This window comes from Convolutriloba macropyga, chromosome 6 (assembly GCF_964194025.1).
Source record: "Convolutriloba macropyga chromosome 6, txConMacr16.3, whole genome shotgun sequence".
In the NCBI taxonomy this organism is placed as follows: domain Eukaryota; kingdom Metazoa; phylum Xenacoelomorpha; order Acoela; family Convolutidae; genus Convolutriloba; species Convolutriloba macropyga.
In genome coordinates, this window is record NC_134473.1 from 5720985 (window position 1) to 5736413 (window position 15429).

The following is a 15429-nucleotide window of genomic DNA, read 5'->3' on the forward strand; positions in this document are numbered from 1 at the left end:
CTTAGACATTCATTGAAATCAGAAGGTTCAATCTGCAACCTTACATATAACCCTTTAAACAAACTGTGGCAAAAAATGCAGTCAATCTAGGTAGAATTTGGAAACCACCCAGGATGAGGTGCGTGACCGCAGCCGGCTCTTATCAAACCAAGTAGTGTCGCCCACGGAGGTAAACGGCGCGAGCCTACGTACGTTCTGGAAAGTCTGATCAGAGCCCCACATAGAGTCTTATCGTAGCGTGGTCTACTGTCTGAATAATTTCTTGGCATGATCTGGATAATCTTAACATGACATAGAGGCTGAACCAAAAAAGCCATTCCCATCCCCCAAATCATATAATAGATAATTTACCACCGAATTGGCTGTTTTTTTGAACAACACGTCCCAATTTTTTTTGTCTTGTGAACATCACAGATCACGCTCAAGACTAAATTTGTTAATTGCTGCTGAGCTGAAGCTTTTTTGCTTTTTATATTTTTTAAAAGAAGAACTCAAAAACCATATACATAAAATGACGTCCGTTTTCGTAGAAACAAGAATTTATACCAATGATTACTGCTACTTAGACGGTTAATTTGTCAGACTCAAAGTTCTAATTTGGTCTGGGTGGTCTGGAAACCCTTCTGCGCGACGCAAGTTAGTCTGATCAGAGCTTACTTGGTTCGCACACCTCATCACGGGCAAATTTTTCTCACATAAATTTAGATCAAATTTTTCTTCAACTGATTTTGAAGTTGTACCCTAATCAATCCTAAAATAGCTTTTGAATAAATTGAGCCCAAAATTTGGTGGCTAGAATACCGTACGAACTGATAGTTAATCTCCACCTTGGATCAAAACCCGGATCCTTTCTGTTTGTAAACCGTACTACGTTATGCAGCCCCCAATTGCAGATTACATGCCATTGCATAGTAAATTATTATGCAAATGTATTGCAAGTGCGCTTGGAAGGTGCAGATATTATGCGCCCACAAGGATACTAAGCTGGGCTACTACAAACGGAAGAGATCTCAAAATTCTTATGCTTTACCAATAATTTTGAACTTTAAAAGAACAAAATTGATTTCAACGGAGGCCAGCAGGCAGGGTCAAATTTTGCCAATTGCAAAATGTGGGATTAGTAACTACGGTGTAAAAAACTTAGGCATGAGCCTGAGGGAAAGCCGACTTTTGCAATTTTTTTCTTGAGTTATTTGGTAATAAAGTAAGGCAGTACAAGTTTTATAAAGTCAGATTATTTGTTTATTTGTTGGCCCATAGGCTTAGAGTTGATTAGAGTTGAGTGAATCTGCTAAAGTTTTGTCCCTATCTTAGCGAGTCCAACTAGATTTGGATTCTTTTCTTTAAATTGAAATTATTCGAAACAAGTTATTTTCCTTGAGATGTTGCTTTTCATAGTTTTATTTTTTTAGGGTTAGCATTTTACTTGGCGGCTGACTTGAAGCTTTAAAACGTAGGTACGGAATTTTTAGATTAACGGCTCTTTTTTAAACTCGCCGACCATGCAATTTGAAACCCTACGTGGTAGCCGCCAAAAAACTATATCAATACGAATCTGCATCTTCAAGATAAATTAATTAGCGCATTCTTGGCGATCATTTAGAAAAACATATGATACACGCTGTTTAGCTGCTGCCATTGTGTTTAAAATAAAAATCAGAAATCAGAAATCGGCTGATCATTTGCTGTCTGTTCTCGGATCAATCAAATGCCAAATTTTCAAACAATGACATAACAAGTCAGATAGTCCTTCAATAGCTGTTTGAAATAATTGTTTGCTTAAAAAACTAAAACTAGCTGTCCAGAGATGACAAATGTAAAATTTATTGTAGTAGTTAAAGCATTTGGGTAGCTCTGGGGATTTGAGACCCATGTTGCAGGTCCACATTCAAGTCATGTTCAGTTTTTGTCACTTCTTTCAGTCGTAAGATTTGCGGATAATTATCCATTTGTATTTTCTATAGTAATCAATTTTTGTACTGAAGTACCTCCTCTTTTCGGTATTTTTTATCTGACCAAGAACTTATCTTTAAATTAAAAAAATTTAACATTCAGGAAATGTCTCTGTCAGGAATTGTCTCGGAAAGATTTTTATTTTTTTTTCTATTTTTTTTTATTAATTTGTTTCTTATTTTCGTGATATGTCAAAATGGGGTTTAACAATGAAAAAAAAAAACAAATTTTGAGTATGTTTTCCAATTTTGTCATTGAAAACTAGCAAATTCTATCAATAAGCTTTGCCGAATCAGAATTTAAAATAAAGTAAACCTGGTGTCGGCGTAACTTTTGTTGTAAGTTGAGTTCGAAAAAGCAACAGTTGGAGGGTTGCTGATCGATTTTTTTCCAAAACTGAATTGATCGGTATTCAATTGAGATGCAGTGATTGTAGAGAACATTGAAACTAATTTTCTCCGCGGATTTGGACATGCAGTATAATAGAAGGATTGGTCTGTAGTGTGTGACATCAGCTTTATTAACGTCTTTGTGAAATTGGGAGGCTGAATTGATGTTCCTTTTTCCGGATCACAACATTTATATCTGATTGTTTGGAAGAAAAGCCGTAGCAATTTGGATAGAGTCGTGGAACAGTTTTCATTAATAACATTTCTCAAATTGGTGGGTCCAGTAGATTTATTCGATTTTACGTCGTTTGATATTACAATTAGCTCAATTCCACGAAAGCGTAAATAATTAAATCTAATTGAGTTCGAGAGTTTTTGCCCATGGGATTTTTCCTTAATCACACTAGTGAAGAAATTGTTGAACAAATTAGTATTTGCTAGGTCTGGCTTAGCAGTACCTTCCTCAAAGTGGACTATCGGAAGAATATTTGATTCTTTCTCAAAATTTGGTGACTTTTTTGCATGTTGCTTTTCCTAAGTTTTTGACAATGTTTTCTCAAATATACTGAAGCCTTCCTCCAAAGCTGAGATTTCACTTCGTTTCATTTTTTTTTTGGTTTGAGTTATCTAGCTAAGATATATTGTGTCAGCGTTTTTTTTTAGTTTCTATTTTTTTTTGTCATTTTGGAAGCCATATCTGAGAACAATGGTGCCCGCGTTTAGCCTGATGACTCGTAACTTTTGGAAGGCTTATGTTGATTAATGTTTCTCTCCAATCATACCATTTAGTTAAAATTCTGTCAAAGTTGCAGAAACAACGAGGTCTCAAATGTGTCATCAAAGCTTCAGATCTCATTTTTTTCTCTACTTCTAAAGACAATGTGTTATCTCATTGGAATTTTTTTTACTATTCGGACTGTATTAAGAACTGTCAAAAGTACAGAACGATCTGAGCATCATTTGTTATCTCAGCTATAAAGTCTATTCATTTTCATCTTTTTAAATTGATTTATCAAGTCAAAGTTAGTTGATGAAGTTAATTATTAAAGAGCTAAAAAAACTATTCATCAGGAGTTCGAAAAACTAGCGTCAAAATGTCGATCTATAATTTTAGGCTCATAACTCCTTGTTAAATTCATTGTCATTGTGATGCACTGGGTTTTTGAGAAGCTATGATGAGCAGTAATGATGAAATTTTTGGAGATTTGGCTTTCCGAATGATTGCGATTTTTTTAAACGTAAAGTTCAAAATTGACTTCAGTTCATGAATAGCGACTTCTCGATGATGAATTGTAAAATTTATTAAATTTATGCAATGTTGCTTTTAGCGAACCAGAAAAAAACCTTGTCATAGCTAATTTCGTTGCTGACTCCAACGTTAATTCCCCGCGTTTTTTTATTATTGATTGTAAATGTTCTGCACAAAATAAATGCGGGGATAAATAGAGCTGTGCTTCTATGTTCGTAATTCAACCATGTTTTTTGAGAAGCAAACCATATAAAAAAATTTGAGTTGTAATAATTGTGCGAGCTAAAATCGCTGTCTATTTTTATTAGACACTTTATGTTAACGATTATCAGCTTGATAGTATTCAATTACTGTTTTTTTTCTGATAACCACAGAACACTATCATTTGTTGGAAAAATACGTCCCATTTCGCCATTATTTGCTGTTCAAATTCGAAATTAAAGAATCTGTTGTTTTTTTGCGTTCACAATTTTTTTTGATTGAAGTGATTTCAGCGGATTGACTGTTTTTCAGTTTTGGCCTTCCCGGGTCGAGGTTTGGCAATGAATTTTAGTAAGAAATGCGGTGAAAAACGGCGAAAAAAATAATTTTTATCGCGTATTTCTTACATCTCTTTGCGGTGAATCGCGGTGAATTATTTTTTTCACCCTGTTCTGGGTGGTGGTAAAATATTTTATTTCACCGGTTGATGCGAATAATTATTTTTTTAACCGCATCTAGCGGTGAAAAAAATAATTCATTGCCCTTGAGAACGCGGTGAAAAATATTATTCATCGCATTAAGCGGTGAAAAAGAATAATTAACCACCACCGAGAACGCGGTAAAAAAAATTAATTCACTGCGATTCACCGCATTCACTGCAAAAAGATTTAGGAAATACGCGGTGAAATATATATATTTTTTCGTAATTGTAAAAAACAACTGTGAATTTCAGAATTCAGAAATACGAGTTTTTCATATTTCTCAGACAGAAAGAAGATTTCAGATCAAAATCTTTGCATATAATTTTTTTTTTCGATTTCACAACAATTGTATTTGAAGTCTGCTTTGCTGGATCACAGTTATCGGTCCCTTGGACTTTATAGCCCCTTTTATATTCATTTTTTGAAAAGGTACAGGTTTTCTATTGGACCAATATCAGAAAGCAATTTTTCGTTGCAAATATGTCAGTAGCTTCAGGAAATCTACATACCCTAATTCCCAGTATGCTGTTTAATAGACTGAATAATCTTTCAATGATAGCATACAATTTTTGCTTTTGCTTTTTTTGATTCCCTGAAATATGTTTATAAGGTTCCTATTGAAATGCTATGGAAAATGTGTTCATCTGTTCTTCTATTTGTGCCCTGTAAAATACTCTTTGGAATAAATTGTTTGTGACCGAAATCTCTGGTACAAACACGGTATCGCTTGCGGCTGTACGGCTTCGGAAAAATGAGTTTTTCGGTAAAATGAGTTTTTTGTAGTTGTGATGGAGCGCCTGCGATACCCTAGGGAAAGCTCATATTCAGTTATACACTGCTATTTGAAACTCCTTTCTGTTATATGATCTTGTTGATTATTATGTATTCACTTCTTTGTTACCTTCTCTTTTAATGCTCCTACTCAGTTTTTGATAGCTGACTAAGAGGTTTTCTCTGGTGTCAACCATTTGTAACTCTGCTCTCGCAAGAGAACAAAAGTGTGAAAAGTAAACAAGAGAACGCAAGTTATACAAATCCCTCGAAACAGAAGTTAATTTACAGTTTGTTAACAATAATAGTTATGTATAAGCCCTAACATGGCGCAGTCAATGAAACCAACAATTGGTGTACCACTTTATTGAGAAACTGGAGAACATGCACGTAGACCAACTTCTTCGTCTCAAACCAACAGCGGGGGTGGTTCTACCCCACTGTACCAATATACGAGGAACACAAGAAAATTTCCATAATCGTAATCCGCAAACAAAAATCGCTCAATGTTCCACGCACGAACTCGCGTACGAACGGGCATTGGCGTTCACAAGACAACAAAACAGATTTTCGACAGATTCCAACTCATCACTGTATAGCAAGAATCAAAAGAAAACCTGAAGACATTCTTCAGTCGCCTATGAGAACTAGGTTCCAAAGCAGCCCTAAAGAATGTGGAATAAGACCCCATAAGAGTTTTTTATTGCTAAAATGAATATTAATGCGATACAAATGGAATATTTCTCAGAAATTAGAACGCCAGCCCAGGTACTAAATTTTGCTTTGTCATGCCAGCGCTGTCAAGAAAAACAAAGTGAGATCCTCAGATCCTGCGCCTTGAATTGGAACAATCAAAAAAGGGTTTATTTAAACAATTGCCTCGAAACAATAAAAAAACCCAGCAATACACAACACAAACAAACGTAAACAAAGAACCCTGCAGGAAATGTGGGGGAGTTTTCCCTCCACGGCATACTATTCAGCCCACGGAATGAAAAACACAAGGTAGCATATGCAAGAAAATGGACAATTTTGCAAATATGTGTAGATCGAAGATACTCCCGATACTTCCAAGACGAAAACAAATGAGAGGATAAAGCCAACCTCAATATCATGGACAAAAAACAAGTCAACAAAGAATTCTTCAAAATCAAGAAGATAATCTATCGGAGGAACCAGCCAATGAAAATCACGAAAAAAGAATCAACCGACACAGAGCCATCGTTATACATGAAAAATCTAACAGAGGACTGGGCAAGCATATATCTAACTGCCCCCAAACATTACAAAACAGTGAAAAACATACATCTAAACAAAATACAATCAAACGAAGTTTGGGTGGAAAACGATCTCCTCAGTAAACAAGATATGCACTGGTTGCCAATACTGGATTATCAGGGATTTCTTTAAAACTCGAAAGAGAATATAATAATAAAAAAAATTCCTTTGAATAACTTAAAGCCATACATTTGGAATTCCGGTCTGCAGAAAACTGTCATGTGTTGGTAGTAGCTCACAATACGAACAACCTTATGGGACTAGCCATTCATAAAAGGTAGGAAAATTACTGCATCAAACCCAAAAACCCTACCCAGGTAGTTACATTAAGTCAACTTCCAATATTGAGGCTCAAAAAGACATCATAAATTAGGACTGGACAAGTCAAACAAAATACAAAATTTGAAAAGTGTCCAGATGATCTTTTTGTGAGTCCTGTAATTAAATAAAGAAAAAAGACAAATTAGTCAAAACCGAATTACATTCCAAAAAACAAATATCAGATGCAAAGCTTCAATCATCTGGTCTATAACACAAAGAAAAGAATCCCAAGGGACATTCTGGTTTTCAAAAAATTGATTTAAAATACGCCTATAAACAGATCCCTTTGGATGCGTAATTAGCAAAACATTTCGAACTCAGTATATTAGGTGGAAGACCAACAGGTACAAAAATGCCTCAAAGGTTTTCATGGTCTCACTGATATGGCCGCAACATTCCAAAACACAATTGGTGAAACGTTGAAAGGAACTACCTAAAAACTCGCATTTCTGGATGACATTCTGGTAGTAACAAAAGGAAGGCTAACGGAACATGAAAAAGAAACAGGCAAAAAAATGCAAAAACCAAACCAAGAAGTCCTAGCAATTAGCATGGCGAAATGTGAACTCGCCGAAAAAGAGAACAGAATAGCTTGGTTTTGCAATTACAGCAAATGGAATGACCCCCTCGTTACCAAAAAGAAGCTAGAGTGAACAATTCTAAAACACATAAAAAATTAGGTTCGATCATAGGGAGCGTACATCACCTAAAAAAATTCATCCCTAACCTAGCCGAACTCTCAGATCTTTACTGACCATTACTTATGAAAAAACCGGAAATAAAAAACAACAAACACAACTGGAAAAAAGAAAACACAATAGCGTTCGAAAACATTAAAAACAGAATCATACAAATTATTGAAAACAACATTTAGATACTTCAAAAGAAACACGTGTAAAATGCGACTCATGATAACACTATGCATATAAATGCATTTGCAATTTTATTCCGCATTAATAATGAGTCACGATACTGCACAAACGATTTATAGCTCCTTGAAGTCGTTTGGGCATTAAAACTTTATTTATACGGCACGGAATTCATCCTTCAAACCAACCATTGGTCTCTATTAACGGCGTTAAAGTGTAATCGAGGAAACAGATCATACCAAAGTCCTTTAGCTAGATGGGTAGATAGACTTTTACCTTTGAATTTCAAATTATAACATATCCCGGTAAAATTTTTGGGATTTGCTAACTAATTAAGCCACCACACTAAAAAGCCTTCAACCCCACCATCAGAAGGTGACACAAATTACATCATCAATCTTATTGACGATTCTATTTGCAATATTAAACGAAAATTCGATCGAAAGGAATTTGAATTATTGTAGACAAGCAGACAAACTCCAGTCTCATAGGAATGCAATTTACCAATAGTAATCCTACACAGCCTTAAAACAACGCTTTTGCCTCTGTGTCAAGACAAAAAGTTTTCGATTTTTTCAATAAGTAATTGACAAATTTCAGAAGTCAGTCTCTGTTTAATTGCTCTCAAACAAAATTTGTAGCAATTATATTAGTCTTTACGGTCGTATTTTAAAGCAATATTTTGCTTGACCGATTTTTCGTCCGAAACATTTGACTTTTCGCGCTCAAAACGGGATATACAGGTAACGGCCAGTTGGCATTAGGTTCTCTTAGAGTTTTTCAGCTCTGTTTCACTTCAAACTTTTTTTAGACTTTTAATTATGGTGTAAAGGGCGGTTCTTAGAGCTTGAAGAGCCCTCCACTGCTGACTTCCCCACTATCGCCCTCACCCCCGCGCTCTGTCATCCCCAACCCACTGTTTCCCCACCCCGTCAGCTTTTGGTGCACAACCCCAACCTTCTATCTACTGACAAACAACCGCTCGCTAAAAATACCCAAATTTATACTATTTTGCAATTTTCTTAAAGTTTTCTTAAATTTTTGACTTAGAGGTTGAAGACACCCCCAGTGTTGAGCCCCCAATAATTTCCACATCTCACCAGCACCCCCCGGCTATCTACCTATCCCCCGGCTATCTACTGATGAGCAACCGTTTGCTAAAAACAAGCAATATTAAACTAATTTTCACAGATTTTTTTGCATTGCTTGAATTTGAATTTTAAACTTTTTGAAAATGTTTGATATTTTTCCAGTTTCTTTAGCCCTAGGTGTGAAGCATTCTCCTCCAGGGTTTGACAATTTTTTACGGAAAACATTTTTCGCATGGAATAATTTCAGCATTTAATATCAAAATATATAGCATTTTTTTTAATAAAACGCATTTTTTCGATCCTATTGAGAATCTCGGTCGTTTTCCAGAATTCTCTAGCCTCAACGCTAAAGTTATCTCCTGTGGGCATTGAATATAGGTTACTGAATAGATTGCAGATTGAATAAAATATTTCCTTTGGGGTTCGAAAATGTTTAACTAGAATTTTTTTTGACCATGGAACAGTTTTTAATTTACTAGTTTTTTTAGGTTTTTTGAAATTTTTGTCAGTTTTTGGTTTCTGAAGCCTCATCAGTTATATTTTAAATGTTGGGTTTGACAAAGTTTTCAAAATAAAACTTACCAGAATAGTTTTTGAGTTTTAAAACTTTTTGGCGCTTTAATGCAAACTCAATTCCCGCTCTTGCTACTTGTCACACGTATTTAGTTGTGGTTCAATTTTTTTGATGTAGATCGCTTGTATTGTCATTAGTTTTTCAAACCCGCGACATGCATAGAGAACGCTCTATTCAATATTATGCGCTGTGCCACAATATTCAACAAAGTGATGTCCCGCAGGAAAACCTTTTGATGTTCCGAAATTCTAGTGGTAACATGTTGGCTGATTTGACCAACATATACTGAAATGCATGGATAACGTGTAATATTATAAACTTCATGCGATTTCATTTTTTCAGAAGAATATGATTTCAGGGTGGTGAAGCAAATCCTTTATTTTCTCATTGCAAAAATGATTCGATTATCACACCATTTTTTATGACTTATCTCAAAAACTCGGGTCATTTTTCCTCTGTATTGAACAGCAACATCGGTTTCAACTCAATTTTTTTGTGACTTTTTTAGAGATATTGTTCAATTTAAAGGCTTTTGTTGTAACTTTTTCTTTTGGTAACAACTTTTTTGAACATCTCATTGGTAGTTTTGGAAGACAAACCATTTGGATACTGTTTTTTGGTCACAACTCCTGATTTTTCTGAATATTTACATCAAAAGATTGCCAATCACTGATTGCGTTGGAAGTCTTATGTACAGTCCCATGATTCACATATTTCGTATGTAACGGTGCACAGCTGTGGAAATTTAGTTTTATGCCGGTGTGAGTAAATTTGTGATAACAATGACAGCTAATTTTCTATCAACGTTTACGTTTTTGTTTAGATCTAGGAATCCTAGATTTTCATTAACGTTGGGTGTCTCGAGAATGAGTTGTAACTGTTTTTTGAAAAATATTCCCATATTCAAGGTACTCTATTGTGTTACCATTAACAGTTCACGCTATGTCACACACATACCTCTTGAAGAATTTTAATTCCGATGTTTCCTCTGTTGTACCTTTTTCTGCATAATAGGAACAGATCCATACAATCGCCTGCATGTTTTTATAGTACGGGTCAGTATGGACTTGGCTTTTTTATGGAACCAGTTTTTACTTGATTGGCAAAGCAACGCGTCAGTTGTTACTCAGAGCATATTCCCCTTGTCAAGAGTTCATTCGCCTTTCCCACATTTGGTTTCTGCAAGTATTGGTCAAAAGATTTGACTCGCAGTTTTGCCAAATTTGGCCATCGAAGCACCAATGACTAAACAATTCGATTTTTGTACCTCTTATTTTAATATTCAAAGTAGACATTTGGTACGGCTAGTTTCAAAAAGCTCTGTATAGCTGACCTTGTAATCTCAAAGACCTCGTCACTGGAGTATAATTTTTTAGGCTCAATTTTAACCGGTACATTGGTGGACAACCTTTTAACATCGAGGTATAATATTAGCTCATCTTCCTCCAAACTGGTAGCCTCTAAAGTGGTTCTGGCATCCTTCGAGTTAGTGTCAAAATTTGCTCCGTGTAACTTCCAGAAAAAGGGAGACAGAAATTCAGGAGAAGTATGTAGGTAGTGTAACTGCTACCGGGTATTTACAGAACAGGACAAAGCGGAGTACGGTTTTTATGTACTTTAGCAATTCCAGGAAGTCTGGTCTTTTGCGATCGAGTTGTACTGAGACCGATGAATGTTTTCTGTTAAGTTTCCTTGTATCTCTGTTTTTGTTGTCAGATCATCACATTCTCCTTTACGTGCCTCAAATTGACTGGCGCTAAAAATTTCATTTAGTTTTCCGAGTATAAAAAACATTTGACAAAAATTGTTATTAATATAATGTTGATAATCTTGCTCCTAAATGCTGAGAAGTTTTCATCTGGTCAATATAAAATAGGTTTTGATCAATATTCATTTGGTCAAAACATTGTAGACTTTTAATTATGGTGTAAATGGCTGTTCTTAGAGCTTGAAGAGCCCGCCACTGCTGACTCCCCCATTATTGTCTTCTCCCCCGCGCTCTGTTACCCCCAATCGACTTTTGCTGCAACCCCGTCAGCTCTCGGTGCACACCCCACACTCCTAACTACTGACAAACAACCGCTCGCTAAAAGTACGCAAATTTAAACTATTTCGAATTTTTAAGAAAAATTTAAAAAGTTTTTTGTCTTAGAGGTTGAAAACACCCCCAGTGTTGACCCCTTCCCCCCACTAAACGCCAAACCCCACCACACCCCCGGTGCAACCTTCCCCCGGCTATCTACTGACGACCAACTGTTTGCTAAAAACACGCAATCTTAAACTAGTTTTCACAATTTTTTTGCATTGTTTGAATTTGAATTTTAAACTCTTTGAAAATTTTTGATAATTTTTCAGTTTCATTAGCCCTAGGTGTGCAGCACTCTCCTCCAGGGTTTGGCAATTACTTACGGAAAACTTTTTTGGCATGGAAAATTTTCAGCTTTTTAATATCAAAATATTTAGCATTTTTTTTAATAAAACGCATTTTTTCGTTTTTATTGAATGGTTTCCAGATTGAATAAAATTTTTCCTTTAGGGTTCGAAAATAATTAACTTGAAATTTTTTTTGACCATGGAATAGTTTTTAATTTTTTATTATCACAACTTAAGCAATTTTCTTAAATAAATTTAATTTAATTGAAACTTTTCGTCATATTTAGGATTCTCCAGCGCCGAGAGACAGTGAACCTTGTCAAGGGTTCAAAAAACTTCCGTTAGGATTTGTTAAAGAGTTACTGCAAAGGTTTTTTGGCCATAGATTAGTTTCTAACTTTTATTAAATAATTTTTTTAAACTTGCAGTTTTTTTCAGGTTTTTTGAAACTTTTTGTTAGTTTTTGGTTTCTGTAGCCTCAAGAGCCACAAAGCCTCCTCTAGTGTTTGATAACAGACTACTGCTTAGTTTCTAGATGTAATTAAATGTTGATTTTAATATCACGAACTCAAGCAAGTTTTAAAAAGAATTATTGCAATTTTTTAAAGTAATTTTGGATCTTCTTGAATTTTTAAAAATTGTTTTTGGCACATGGTCCTAGGGACCTCATCCAAGGTTTGATAATAAGCGGTTGCATAGTTTTTAGAGCTAGAGGAATGGTTATCATTTTTTAATGACTCTAGCTTAAAGCAAAAATTTTGATAAAATTTAATTTTAAATTACCGGAAAATTATTATCATGTTCCAAGTTTGGATCTTTATGAGCCAGTGAAACTTTTTTAAAGCTTGGAATAGGGTTACTGGATAATCTCTTGAGACAATGAAATGGATTTGAAGATTTTAATTAGTTTTGTTTTGATTTATTTACAAGGCTAGAAAACTATAAGTTGCAGGTTCGAATCAAGCTAAAGCTAGCCTCAGTAAATTGAGGGTAGCTACTGACGCAGCCAACCGCTCGCCGGTCGTTAGAGCGATTCGCCCGACGTGAGTCAGTTATGTTTTGTGTTTTTATCAATTAACATTATTTTACTAAGCTTTTTGTTTCAATCTGGTTCTTTTATATATTTATTAATACATTTTGTCAAATTTCATCGTCTTTTTTTTTCATGTGTTATATAGCACTATACTATATAAAAAGAGCACGTGTCCTTTACATAAATGAAGTGCAAACAGATATCATTGACGTTATCAACGTTCAACCCACAAGTTCCTCCTGTGGCATGAAAGGCTCCGCAGCAAATGCTATCAAACGTAACGCCGCTAAAGTCAGCGAAATGTGAACAAACACTATTATACTCGCTCTTAGACACAAACGTTAGCATGACAACTTCTCAGCGCATTGGATATCTACTCGAGCATAAGTGCAATATTGCCCTGTTTTGTTTTGCACTTTTTGCCTGACTTTGCTTAATCTTCCAAAAAGTCGTGGCTTATGCGGATATTGAAGTTTAACTCACCAAAAAAGATTTTATATTTTGCTCAATGATGGCTTTTCCGGTGTACTCTGATTTGTTGTAAATGTTTCAGATGTCAAATGACAAGCTCTAACAGTCAGGCCAGGCAGCAACAAAAGTTCAAAGTAGTTCTTCTCGGAGAAGGATGTGTTGGCAAATCATCGCTGGTATTGCGATATTGCAACAATAAATTCAACGAGAACCATGAACAGACTGTCCAAAGTTCTTTTTGCAGTAAAAGATTAAATATTAACAACCAGCGTGTCTTGCTTGAAATTTGGGACACAGCCGGGCAGGAGCGATATCATGCTTTGGCACCCATGTATTACAGGTTAGGCCATAATCGGCACTTCATGCGTTTAGGATTTGATGTCATTATTTAAGATTAATTATGCATTCTTGGTATCGTTCTCAAACGAGAGGGCTACAATTCTATTGTAATTAGCGTATATAGTTAGTAAAATATAAGATAGTTTGTTAAATATTTGCTAAAATAATCTGAAACGTTGTAAGTATTGAAATAGAATATTTTTTATTGGAACCGCAATTGTGTTTAGAGAGAGCCATGGTGCAGTTTTGGTGTATGATGTTACAGATATGGACTCATTTGATAGGGTACGTTCAAAGCATTTGCTGTAATTCTCCCGGGTAGTGTGCGATTCAACATCGCAGTTTCAGAGGTACTCTCACATAAAATTAGGCTCAGGCAACGTTCTTTAAATGGCTTGCTACTCGTTGGAAAAGCTGGAAATTGATAGAAAGCTTGCGTTCTCACCCAAACAACCAGAAATATTCTTAATTTATTTGACGGGGTTTGAAATAATAGACGTTATAAAGATCAGCCTGGCCATTTCTATTGATGGATACGATTTAAAATGCTATTAAATCCTGAATAATGAGGTTCTTCATTGATAAAACATCAGTGAAGAACCTCACTATCCAGATTTAAGCCTATTTAGCAAGTTTTTTGTTTAGGTGCAGCTTTGGGTGAAAGAATTACGAAAGGTGCTAGGCAAGGAAGTGGTCTTGGTAATTGCAGGTACGGAACTCATCAATTCCTGAATGAATAATGGTTCTAAATTTTTCTGCCCTTCAATTGTGGAATTTTTAAGGAAACAAAATAGATTTGGAGAAAGAGAAATGTGTAACAGAAGAGGCAGCCCTCGAGTACGCAGAGACAGTGTCAGCTTCTCACCACTATACTTCTGCGAAACTCAACAAAGGCATCGATGAACTATTTTTAGACCTCACTAAATGTTAGTATCTGTCATACTTTTCGAGTCATATCGAGGAGTCGTCGAGCTTCAAAAGTTTATAAACATTACACTGGTTTGTTCATATTTTGTAACCATTTTCGTCAATTTTTTTAAAATTTTTTTTGCACAATTGTTACTAATTTCAGTATTTCCGTCTTTTAAGTAGTATTGAATTGATAGCCAGTCTATTGTCGTGGTTTTTTAGAATAAAAGAGATTCGGATTTGAATATAGATTTTGCTTTTAGAGCAATTTTTTGGTTCTCCGTTTTTCTGGTGACTTTTGGGCAAAGTGTTCTAAAAACGATTGGTATACTAAAAGATTTCTCGATTTTATTAATAATGATCCGATACGTAATTCAGAAACTAAATTTTGTTAATTACCATTTTATGGGTACGATCAAACCAGCGATATGCCTTTTATTCTGCATTTAGTAAAAGTAAGCCCTTTTGTCTAATTAAAAAAATTAGACAATCTTTGATTTCTGCTTAATTTTGCACTATGTTAGCAGTTTTTGTTCGATGATTGCTCAAAAACACAAATCGTGGACTAATGTGAGTGATATTCCCAAACTTTCTCTTTGAACTAAATTTGCCTTGCTGTTACTGTTTTCCAATCTTGCTTATAACTTATTACTAAGTTTAAATGATGGGCCGTTAAAAACCCCGACAAATTCAAGCAAATTTGGTTCGGCATAATGTCCCCTCTTTTCTTGCACAGACCAATGTTGACGTTTTGTCGGTCACATCCAAAAACGATACTTAGTTTGTTGTTTTGAGTGGGGGGTAACTGGCGCAGGAACTGTGATCAAATTTTTTGGATCTTTTCCGTTTGTGCCCCCCTCCCCAGCTTGGTGGGCGCATATTATTTGCACCCCCAGACGCACGTGCTACATTTTTACATGAAGATTTATTTTGTAATGGCACGTGCTCTTCACTGGGGGGGGGGGGGGCGCATAACGCATCGTGGTTTTTTTTATTCTTAGTCTCCATCGATGATGCGTTCGACTATTGACTTTTTCAGTTTCATTGACTTTTACTGCGTTGCAGTTAAAATTTGTTTGCGTGACTTCATTTCTTCTGCTTTTGGGTCAATTGCGTGACTTACTCA

General features: G+C 35.4%; 1 protein-coding gene across 1 annotated transcript in view; it reads left to right on the forward strand.

Annotated features, from left to right (window-relative positions):
• LOC142340716 (ras-related protein Rab-21-like) overlaps nucleotides 1–15429 on the forward strand; it is a 114291-nt gene that overhangs the window by 97390 nt on the left and 1472 nt on the right. The window contains exons 2-5 of the mRNA XM_075391416.1: nucleotides 13136–13395; nucleotides 13622–13679; nucleotides 14040–14103; nucleotides 14177–14320. Coding sequence (XP_075247531.1) covers nucleotides 13145–13395; nucleotides 13622–13679; nucleotides 14040–14103; nucleotides 14177–14320 — 517 coding nt within the window. The 5' untranslated portion in view covers nucleotides 13136–13144. The remainder of the gene's footprint in view (nucleotides 1–13135; nucleotides 13396–13621; nucleotides 13680–14039; nucleotides 14104–14176; nucleotides 14321–15429) is intronic.